At 36.1% G+C, this 11957-nt stretch overlaps 1 protein-coding gene across 1 annotated transcript; it reads left to right on the top strand.

Moving 5' to 3' along the window:
• The first annotated feature begins 5031 nt into the window (after nt 1-5031).
• Nucleotides 5032-11957, top strand: LOC114716376 (endonuclease III homolog 1, chloroplastic-like). The gene is made up of 10 exons (XM_028901379.1): nt 5032-5198; nt 5281-5402; nt 5628-5685; nt 5849-5967; nt 6363-6429; nt 7832-7923; nt 8092-8229; nt 8308-8412; nt 9132-9215; nt 11441-11957. Exons 1-10 carry the CDS (start codon nt 5123-5125, stop codon nt 11582-11584), a joined length of 1005 nt encoding a protein of 334 aa, XP_028757212.1. The 5' UTR covers nt 5032-5122; the 3' UTR covers nt 11585-11957.

Raw genomic sequence — 11957 nt, 5'->3', positions numbered from 1 at the left:
TAGAATGAGGTTGTATCTAATCACGTTAGCACCTATGTCTGGACATCAAATTTGCATTGTCTTTCAAGAAAATGTCTAATTTAAAAAGAAAACGAAAAGCTGTCATGATGACCATACGGAACCTTTAACCTTTGGGCTGACTAAATAAGAACTTAAGGAACAGCGTTTCCAAAGTTAATAGGAACAGCCATCACGATTAAATGAAAGCCAATTCATTATTTTAAACTAACCCCCTAAACCTAACTTTCCATCAATCATGAATGTTAGGATCGTTTCTACATTCCTGAACATTGTCTGCTTTCCACGACAATTTGACAATGAGGTATTCCAAAACAGAGACAAGGCTCTGCTTCGCAATATTTGCTTGCCGCAATAATAAACCAACTTGTTTGACGAGAAAGGAACTACACTGACGGAGAGGAGAAAGAATCTTGCTTGATCAGAAGTGTGTAAACACAAAAACCAAGAAAATCCGGAAGCAAAATGACATGTAGTCAAGGATCATAAAGTAAACTCGAAAACCCCAAAAGTATCCAAATGAAAGAGCCCGCGAAAAAGAAAAGCCGACGAAACAGAAAACTTGAAACGAAAGCAAGAAGTAAGAACTCTAGCTCACCGCTTCCTAGAGCCTGGGAGGTTGAAATGATTGAGGGAAACCAGTCAAGTGAAGTCCACTATTTTACAAATACAAGGCTCGTTGCTGGTCAAAAAATAAAAAATACAAGGCTCGTGATCCCCTGCCTAGCTGGCAAAAATAGTGATACCCTGCCTCCATTCACTGCCGATGCTTTTTTTTTCTTTCTATATTTTAATTCATAGTATATAAAATAGGGAAAATGACAATAAAATACCACTTGAATTCTAAAAGGACAAATAAGGGACCTGAATAAGCAAAATGACAAATAAGGCACTGGGTACCAATCTGGAATTCATATTTTCGGCCAAAAGACCAAAACGCCCTGATGAATGCGGGAAGACTGAAAGCTGAAAGTGAGAGAAAGGAGAGAGGAAGACCGACGCAGTGAGAGAAAGGAGAGAGGAAGACCGACGCTGATGAAATGCGGGAAGAAGGAAAGAAGAATGTTGGAAATGCTATTATCTTACTCCTTCGCATCACCATTCTGTAGAGATTGTTGATTTTGGTTGTGGGAAAGAGGATTTGTAGTGAGAGAGGGAGTGAACCGAAGCGGAAATCAGCAAGCAATTACGTAACGTAACTGCTGTGATATGCTTGCTGGTTTTTGGTAAATCCCATTACGTGAATGGTAAATTTCACTATACATGTAGTTAATTATGAATTTTACAAAATACATATTGTGATTTATAACTTTTGTAGTGAAAGTGACTACTTTGTTAATGGGTTTTGCAACCTGTTTTCAGGAGATAAACAACTTGTTTGTAAAAACTAATAAAAGTGACAACTTTTGTAGTCACGTTGAATTAACTGGTTGCAAAAGCCATTTAAGAAGTGGTCATTTTCACTATAAAAGTTGTAAATATCACTGTGTATTTTGTAAAATTCAGCGTCAAATTTTATTGATTTTTAGAAACAAGTTGCTCATCCCCTGAAAAGAGGTTGCAAAACTCATTTAAGAAGTGGTCATTTTCACTATAAAAGTTGTAAATATCACTGTGTGTTTTGTAAAATTCAGCATCAAATTTTATTAATTTTTAGAAACAAGTTGCTCATCTCCTGAAAAGAGGTTGCAAAACTCATTTAAGAAGTGGTAATTTTCACTACAAAAGTTGTAAATATCACTGTGTGTTTTGTAAAATTCAGCATGGAATTTTATTGGTTTTTAGAAACAAGTTGCTCATCCCCTGAAAAGAGGTTGCAAAACTCATTTAAGAAGTGGTAATTTTCACTACAAAAGTTGTAAATATCACTCTATGTTTTGTAAAATTCAGCATGGAATTTTATTGGTTTTTAGAAACAAGTTGCCAATTCCTTGAAAAGAGGTTGCAAAACTCATTTAAGAAGTGGTAATTTTCACTACGAAAGTTGTAAATCTCACTATGTGTTTTGTCAAATTTAGTAGGAAATTTTATTAGTTTTTAGAAACAAGCTGCCCATCCCTGAAAACAAGTTACAAAACCCATTGAATAAGTGGTCATTTTTACTACGGAAGTTGTAAATCCCACTATACGTTTTGTCAAATTTAGCGTGAAATTTTATTAGTTTTTACAAACAAGTTGTTTATCTCCTGAAAACAGGTTGCAAAACCCATTAACAAAGTAGTCACTTTCACTACAAAAGTTATAAATCACAATATGTATTTTGTAAAATTCATAATTAACTACATGTATAGTGAAATTTACCATTCACGTAATGGGATTTACCAAAAACCAGCAAGCATATCACAGCAGTTACGTTACGTAATTGCTTGCTGATTTCCGCTTCGGTTCACTCCCTCTCTCACTACAAATCCTCTTTCCCACAACCAAAATCAACAATCTCTACAGAATGGTGATGCGAAGGAGTAAGATAATAGCATTTCCAACATTCTTCTTTCCTTCTTCCCGCATTTCATCAGCGTCGGTCTTCCTCTCTCCTTTCTCTCACTGCGTCGGTCTTCCTCTCTCCTTATTCTCGCTTTCAGCTTTCGGTCTTCCCGCATTCATCAGGGCGTTTTGGTCTTTTGGCCGAAAATATTAATTCCAGATTGGTTCCCAGTGACCTCCTTGTCATTTTGCTTATTCAGGTCCCTTATTTGTCCTTTTAGAATTCAAGTGGTATTTTATTGTCATTTTCCCTATAAAATACTCAAAGTTGTATCATTATATCAAAATTACTAGCATGTAATTAGTTATTGACATTAGATTATTAAAAGGGTGGTGGCCTTATTCATTTGAGAAGAACTTAAAATATCAAGGGAAAATGACAATAAAATACCACTTGAATTTCAAAAAGACAAATAAGGCACCTGAATAAGTAAAATGACAAATAGGGCACTGGGTACCAATCTGGAATTCATATTTTCGGCCAAAAGACCAAAATGCCCTGATGAAATGCGGGAAGACAGACGCTGAAAATGAGAGAAAGGAGAGAGGAAGACCGACGCAGTGAGAGAAAGGAGAGAGGAAGACCGACACTGATGAAATGCGGGAAGAAGGAAAGAAGAATGTTGGAAATGCTATTATCTTACTCCTTCGCATCACCATTCTGTAGAGATTGTTGATTTTAGTTGTAGGAAAGAGGATTTGTAGTGAGAGAGGGAGTGAACCGAAGCGAAAATCAGAAAACAATGGCAAGCAATTACGTAACATAACTGCTGTCATATGCCTGCTGGTTTTTGGTAAATCTCACTACGTGAATGGTAAATTTCACTATAGATGTAGTTAATTATGAAAGTTAATAGTTCAATATTTATTGTGACGTACTTCAAATGCACGTTCACTGAATGATTTATTTATGCTTATAAGTTGCCTTTCCGGTGAAAACAGGTTTACAAAACCCATTGAAGAAGTAGTCACTTTCACTATAAAAGTTGTAAATCCCAGTATATGTTTTGTAAAATTCAACGTGAAATTTTATTGGTTTTTACAAACAAGTTGTCCATCCCTTGAAAACTAGTTGCAAAAGCCATTTAAGAAGTGATCATTTTCACTATAAAAGTTGTAAATATCACTGTGTGTTTTGTAAAATTCAGCGTGAAATTTTATTGATTTTTAGAAACAAGTTGCTCATCCCCTGAAAAGAGGTTGCAAAACTCATTTAAGAAGTGGTAATTTTCACTACAAAAGTTGTAAATATCACTCTATGTTTTGTAAAATTCAGTATGAAATTTTATTGGTTTTTAGAAACAAGTTACCCATCCCCTGAAAACTGGTTGCAAAAGCCATTTAAGAAGTGGTCATTTTCACTATAAAAGTTATAAATATCATTGTGTGTTTTATAAAATTCAGTCTGGAATTTTATTGGTTTTTAGAAACAAGTTGCCCATCCCCTAAAAACTGGTTGCAAAAGCCATTTAAGAAGTGGTCATTTTCACTATAGTGGTTGTAAATTTCACTATACATGTAGTTAATTATGAATTTACAAAATACATATTGTGATTTACAACTTTTGTAGTGAAAGTGACTATTTTGTTAATGGGTTTTGCAACATGTTTTCAGGAGATAAACAACTTGTTTGTAAAAACCAATAAAATTTCACGTTGAATTTTACAAAACATATACTGGGATTTACAACTTTTATAGTGAAAGTGACTACTTCTTCAATGGGTTTTATAAACCTGTTTTCACCGGAAAGGCAACTTATAAGCATAAATAAATCATTCAGTGAACGTGCATTTGAAATATGTCACAATAAACATTGAACTATTAACTTTCATAATTAACTACATGTATAGTGAAATTTACCATTCACGTAGTGGGATTTACCAAAAACCAGCAGGCATATGACAGCAGTTACGTTACGTAATTGCTTGCCATTGTTTTCTGATTTTCGTTTCATCTTTCCCACAGGTTCATCTTTCCCACAGCTTCACATTCTCTGAAAATGGTTTTATGCGAAGAACAGAGACAGAACCAAAATTTTTTAGAGAAATGCTAGGCAATAACATTTTAAGCTGTGGGAACCCATCGAAAATCAGCGTCTTCCTCTCTCCTTCCTCTCTTCTTCCCGATTTCATCAGCGTCTTCCTCCTCTCTCCTTCCCGTATTTCATCAGTGTCTTCCTCTCTCCTTCCTCTCACTTTCAGACAGGGCATTTTGGTCTTTTGGCCAAAAATCTGAATTCCAAATTGGCACCCAGTCTCCTATATGTCATTTTGCTTATTCAGGTGCCTTATTTGTCTTTTTGAAATTCAGGTGGTATTTTATTGTCATTTTTCCAAATATCAACTAACGAATAATTTTTTCTAATAATCAAGGATGGAGTATTTTTTTGGGGTAAATTTCATTCAAATACTAACGATATGACAAATTTATAAATTAAAGCTATAAAATTTTTAAAATGTCCTGTACGATGGAGGGATTATATTGAAATTAAATGAACCTGTGTGTTAGGCTTAAGACGCTTGGATTCCGATGCCCAAGCTACAGCTCCTGCCTGTTGGCGATTTCGCTCGGAGCTGTGCGTGATTCTTCACTTATTATTGGACGAATCAAATTCATTACCATGTCTGCCTCTGCCAGATGCTTTTCCAAAGCGCTTCCTTCCAAAAGCAATCATCCCATTCCCCCGCCGTCCCAAAGTATTCAAAATTCTTTACACGTTGCCTTTTCACCTTGATTTTCAAAAGCTCACTCGTTTCTTCTCTTCTTTTGCTTTTGAAGCTTCCGAGTCCTCGAAGGTGGCTTCAGTGTCCGAAGTTCGTGTCTTTTCCAGGAGCAAGAGAACCAAAAGGGCTGTGGAAGTTCAAGAAAAGGACCATGTGGCCATTACTCAGAACCAGGAAGTGAGTACTTATTACTTTTCGCCGCATAAACTAATTAATGCCTGTTTTCTATATGAACATTGCATTATTATTTCCACGTTAATGCGAGAATTTATGTATCAAATTACGGACCCTCAGCAGTCTCACTTCTGTGCTTTTGTCTCCATGTTCGCCTTAATTCTTTTAACTTTCATCTACCAAGACTAGTCTCTGATGGTGTAAATTGTAAACTTTTTACCTGAGCAGGAGTTTGGTTTACCTGAAATCGAAGAATTTGCATATAGAGGAGGAAAGGAACCTCCTAGTAAGATTGCTTCAAATTTCTCTGATGAATTAAAAAAAGGAACATATTTCTGATTTTCTGCAATTTTATCATATATTTATGGAATTGACAAAATTTTCCTTGCTGTTATGTTCTGGTGACCCTAGCTGAGAAAGTTTGAACTATGCATTAAAATATGATGCAGGTGGATCACCTACCAACTGGAAATTGGTGCTAGAAGGGATTCGCAAAATGAGATGTTCTGCAGATGCTCCAGTAGACACCATGGGATGTGAGAAAGCTGGCGAAACTCTTTCTCCTAAGGTCTAACTCTTTATCCTGCTTTTTATAAAATATGTGGGAAACAAGAAATAAAAACTCATCTTTTAGTTTTTGGCATTGGAACCTTCTCTCGAGAGTGATTGTCTGTATGTTCGTTGAATGAACAGATAGAAATGGTCACACTGACTTAGACTTTTATTGCTGTCATGTGTTATAGTCCTTGGCTTACATTCTTCATACAGTAGGATTGTATGCATTGCTATTGAAGCTTCCTAGTTTCAGCTTTCACTTGTAATGGGCATTTCGTTTAGTAAATTTATCATTAGATGACATTCTTGATGAATGAATATTTCAATTATAGTAAAGTTCTGTATATTTTACAATTCATGATATGGACAGATTTATTCTTATCTAAATTTCTATATATGTACAATTAGGAGAGGAGATTTGCTGTCCTGGTATCTTCTCTTTTGTCAAGCCAAACCAAGGATCATGTTACTCATGGTAAGTACATCTCTTGTTGAAGTATATAGTCAAATATTTTGTTTGTCTATGTACTCTAACTTTTAGTAGTTGTATGTGTTGATGTATTCTAAGAGCCACTGGTGTCTTTCTGTTCATAAACCGAGATAGAACTGACATGTCTTGTTGAAAGTATAGGATTACTGGATTAGCTGCATCAGCATGTGATAGAAGAATTCTTAATTATCTGAATGGAGCAAAAATTTTGTCTGATATTAAAATTGCACGAAGAGAAACTGAATGACATTGATATCTATGTGAGATGAGCAGTTATGGAGACGTGTGCATGGTAAGGATATTAGATTGTGGCTAATCTGTGCTTGAAATGAGGGATTGTTTAGACCTTTTAAACTTGTATTCCACCTACTCACGCATGCTGAAGTATAAGATAAATATAGAAGTCTATTAGCAGATTAATACAAGGTGATGACAACAAGAAGAAGAAGCCTTGTCCAACTAGGTAAGATTGGCAATATGAATTGCACAGCACCATCTTTCAACAATCAAATTTTTGTATATATTGTCAAACAAAAGGTCCTGTTAAGTTTATTAAGTGTTCTTTTCATTTTTTATATTTACTTTTTCATAGCACTTCAAATTATCTAATCTGCCTTTCTCACCGTTACCCTAACAACCTTATTTGTACATAGCCAAACCACTTTAAATGATTTTCTATCATTTTCTTTTTAACAGATGCCATGTCAACTCTTCCTTATATATGTCATTGCGAATCTTATCTTCTTCTTCTTCTTTTTTTTTTGCATGACTATATGTTCATCTCGACATATCCATCTCTGCTATTTAATTTTATGCTTTTGTTGTTTCTTTCAAATCCAACATTCACTATCATACAACTTGCTAGTCTTATACTAGTACTATGAAATTTTTCTTTAAGCTTATTAGGTACTTTCTGATTACAAATAGCTCATGTAGCCCTGCTCCATTTGAACCACTTAGCTTGTATTTTATGGGTAACATCCCTATTGATTTCACAGTCATTTTGTATAATTGATCCCAAATATATGAACTTTGTCACTTATGGTATGATATGAATATTTGATCTCCCATCTTAGCCTCCAAATCACTTCTAATTTACCTCTTATTGCCAGAAAGGAAAATTGAATGATGAGGGGAGGAAGTGTAATAAAAATATGATAGTTACCATATTTCATGTTTTAGCTGACTGATCTTTAAAGATAAATGTGTTGACTGGTAATTGCTAGTGGAACCATATTTGCTCTACACTTGTACTTTTGGCCTTCCAAGTTTTGTTTTCTGTCTGTCTTCATGTATGTGATTAATACTTGGTTTGATTCAAAAGTATGCCACCTTTCAACTTGCTTGTGAAACACTTCTAGTTACATGTATGTTTTTTCAAGAGCAGGAGCAATACAACGTCTTCTTCAAAATGGTTTGCTTTCGGCTGATGGGCTCAATCAAGCTGATGAAGAAACCATTAGAAAGCTCATTTACCCAGTATGTTCTTTGGTTGTTTTTTTAAAAGACATTGCTGCAAAGCTTTGAGTATTCCATAATTATGATGTTCTGATGAGGGCTTCTTCTGTTGTTATTGCCTATTTTGCACTGCATCTATTAATCTTGTGCTTTTTTTTTTGGGGGGGGGTGTTTAACCTTTTTATTCAGGTTGGATTCTATACAAGAAAAACCACTAACTTGAAAAAAATTGCAAATATTTGTCTCACAAAGTATGATGGGGACATACCTAGCTCAATTGAAGAACTGCTCTCACTTCCTGGCATAGGTCCTAAGATGGCTCATTTGGTATGGCTTATTACTTTTCGTTTTTGAGCAGCATTTTGCCTTGACTTTTTGAAGTTCATTGTATGATTGGCACTACAGGTTATGAATGTTGGGTGGAACGATGTTCAAGGGATATGTGTAGACACTCATGTCCACCGCATTTGCAATCGACTTGGATGGGCTTCAAGATCAGGCACAAAACAGGTTCATTCAAATTTGGTGGAATTGCTTTTGTGGTACCAATCAACTTTTTCCAATTTACGGGCTCTGGGGAATTAACATATGTTGTTTGAGTTATGGGCAAAAAAATATGGCGTTTGAGCTAATTCCAAATAATAAGTTTTCTGTATTATCTGGTATGATCACTTTATTCATGTCGTCTCCAACTTCTAGGTGATGCTGCTATTATGAGAGTTGTGTTTGTTGTTACAAGCTTTGAAGAAGAAACTGAAATAATTATCTGTGATTATCATAGATGCATATTCTGTGCAATCAATATATGTATTTAGAGCATGGAATGATTATTATTAAATCATATTACTCCTGTTGCTTTTTATGAGATAAAATCATATTACTCCTTTTGTTTGAGCTTATATCCTTAATTAATGTTCCTTACTCCATGTCCAATTTTCTATCCATGGGAAATACCGCTCATTTATTTAGTAGGTTGGACGAGTCTTTGAATTATTTTTAGGGGCATTATAGGGAAAAAAATATTAATTACTCCTAAGATTTTGTAAAATGTCTTATAAGTAGGAATTCAAGAATCTTCAAAATTTTGTCTTATTAAAAGAACTAAGGGAGTGCATCTAAATGATGTATCACTATGTCCGGACTTTGTTTGATATAAAAATCTGTGTTGGTCAGCATGAAGAGATTAACTCTTCATGTGGCTTGCTTTTACTAATCCACTTCTTTGCCAGAAAACGTTGACGCCTGAAGAAACAAGAGAGGCGCTGCAACGGTGGCTTCCTAAGGAAGAATGGGTCCCAATAAATCCACTTTTGGTATGCTCAGCTCATGCATTCTATTTTATCTTATTTTAGTTCCTTCAGCTACGAAGTGGGTGCAAGGCCTTAAGATTGGAAGTGGTAAAAGGGTGGGTTCAAGATTGAACCTAAGAATGTCAGATCTCTCACGCGCTTGTTTCTAGCTGTGGTGCCATTTGCGCCAAAGCTTTTTGGATTAGTTCATGCCTTTATAATGACACATGCTTCTTAGCAAATAAAATAAAATTTTCATAATTTGCGATGACAATCTTGCTGAGTGCATAAGCTCCTCATGCCAAGTGATATTCATATGTAATCAGAGATGGGATTTATTTTGGTCATGAATATTGAAATCACGATAATCAATATCAAGCAATTCATGAATCAAATGACATCATCGTATGCTTTTTTTTTTTGGGTGAAGTATCGTACGCTGTTTGTGTGTGCAAATCATAGCAAGAATCAACGAAGTCTGTGATTCTGCAGCAGGTCGCATTGTCAGGTTCATTATGGCCCATGCCACCAAGCTGCTAAACTAGGCTGAATCTGTTTTCTGGAAAAAGAAAACGAATGTTGAACCTGCTGGATGGCGTGATTGACCATCTATGTTAGTATTATAGTACATAAAGAAGATTTGCGTGTTAAAATAATTTCAGTCTCCCACTCTCCTCCCAACGTAAGAACTGCTGTGCTGCTTCCCTTTGTATCATACGAACTTCCATAGCAAGCAAACCTGCTAATGCCTTCTTCTCAAGTTTCAAGCTCCATTCCAGTCTTTATCTCTCAACCTTCACCATATTGAGTTTAACTTTGGAGTGTTTTTAATCATTATCACTTGCCATGCGTCCTAAATTGAAAGTCAAAGAGTATTGGTTTGGAAATTGCTTGCAATATAAGACATGTAGGTTCCTTTTATTTTAATGCTCATTAGGGAGATGAGCGCCACATTCTGATTGGCAAAAATATGTTGATTGTCCAACTAATGTTTGCTTGAGCTATAATCCATGATGCTCCTCTTATTTCCAGAGTTCAGCCTTCCTCTTTTATTATTTTGTAAAGGTGGTTCCCTCCTAAAGTCCAGCAATCTCTCCCTCCCCCCCTCCTTCCCCTCCCCCCTCCTACTAATTCAGCTAGCGATTTCAACTTCTAAAGCACACTGTTTCACCTTCTGTCATTGCTGGCCTTGCTGGAATTTTGGAGGACAGGGTTGCCGGGAAACACTCATCTCTAGCAACCACTTTTAAAGTTGACAGCTTCTGGAGATTGTTGTAAACCTGTGGGCGTTTCTTTTTCCCTTTCTTTTCGTGCGGTATTTCAGCATTTTCTGGAGAAACCAAATAAAACATGCTAGTCAAGCAAACATGAGTTGGTTAGCTATGTTGGAGTCCAACAAAGTCGACGTGTATACACAAAGCAATCAAAACAACTACATCAAAAACTGAACCTGGTTCTACCCATTTTTTTCATTTGTGCTGTTTTTAAAGGATATCAGTGGCAGTGCCTAGAGGGGAAGAAGCTGCTTGTGGTAGGACATGCTAATTGGGAAAGGTGCTTTGAAAAACTCTCACTAGCCTTTACTGGAGTTCTCTTCAATTGTTTAGAATAATCTCCACACTCTTAGTTGCTTCTTTTCTCTTGGAAACACTCAATCCTTCTGAATTTAGAAGTTTGCTCATTCTATTCATTTGATCAGCACCCAACTCTGCTAACAGAGCGTCACGAGAGAGATGATTCGCAGAAAGAGTAGAGAGAGAAGATGAGAGAAGGTGCTTTGCGCAAGAGAGAGAGCGATTTGGAGGGAAATTATAACCTCATCAGGCAAAACAATGCAGTTTTGCCTGATGATCATGAGGCGCACATCTTAACGACCACTAAGATCGAAGGGGCTATATATAGTGTATAATACGTTTCAAGGTATTTTAACTTCACTGATGAATCTTATGATTCGATTGGAATTTTTAGTGGTGATTTGACAAATTAATTGAAATCATGAGCAACAAAGTAATAGGAGGTTCACCAAACATTAGATTTGTGGCCAAGGGACACTGCCTCGTGTCTGCAGCCAGCGGATCGCATGTGTCTTCCTAGGAGTTTGTGAACTTATATGGTTTTGTTGGTTGTCTTCTGTTATTGCTGCTTTATTTAAATCTTTCTTGGCATCTTATAGAATTATCAATCATACAATATCATATAATGTGCATATTCATCATATACTAATGCTCTTTTTGCTTGGACATCATCAGGTAGGATTTGGACAGACGATTTGTACACCTCGCCGACCTCGCTGTGGGGAATGTAGTGTAAGTGACTTGTGCCCGTCAGCGTTCAAGGAAACCTCAACCCCTCTTTCCAAGTCCAAAAACTTGGGACTGAACAAGAAGCTTTAAGTTTGAAATGAATCATTCTCATTAAATTAAATATAAATATTAATACTTAGTGGGTGGCTGTGATAGATGGATCCTTATACGGAATCGCACCTGGATACTGATTTTGTTGACTTCACTGGCTACCAAAAGGAACCAGTGGTAACCCCCCGCGGGACTATAAAATGATTTTCTCTTGGGGAGGGGGAATATATTATAGATGAAAATGAGTGGTGATGTCATATTTTCCACCAACAGTTTTATAACAAAATATAAGTTCCAGCCTAACAGAAAGCATATTTGCTGGGCAAAATTTTACTGCTTGATAGCCCTAGGGGTTTTGCGGTTGAAAAGCTTGGGTGGAGGAAATCAAAAGGCTCTAATGGCTCAGTATCAT

Source organism: Neltuma alba, unplaced genomic scaffold, assembly GCF_004799145.2.
Source record: "Neltuma alba isolate B1F8T4 unplaced genomic scaffold, ASM479914v2 tig00011652_pilon, whole genome shotgun sequence".
NCBI lineage: Eukaryota > Viridiplantae > Streptophyta > Magnoliopsida > Fabales > Fabaceae > Neltuma > Neltuma alba.
The sequence above is the reverse complement of the archived record's forward strand: the minus strand, read 5'-3'. Positions and strand labels throughout refer to the sequence as shown.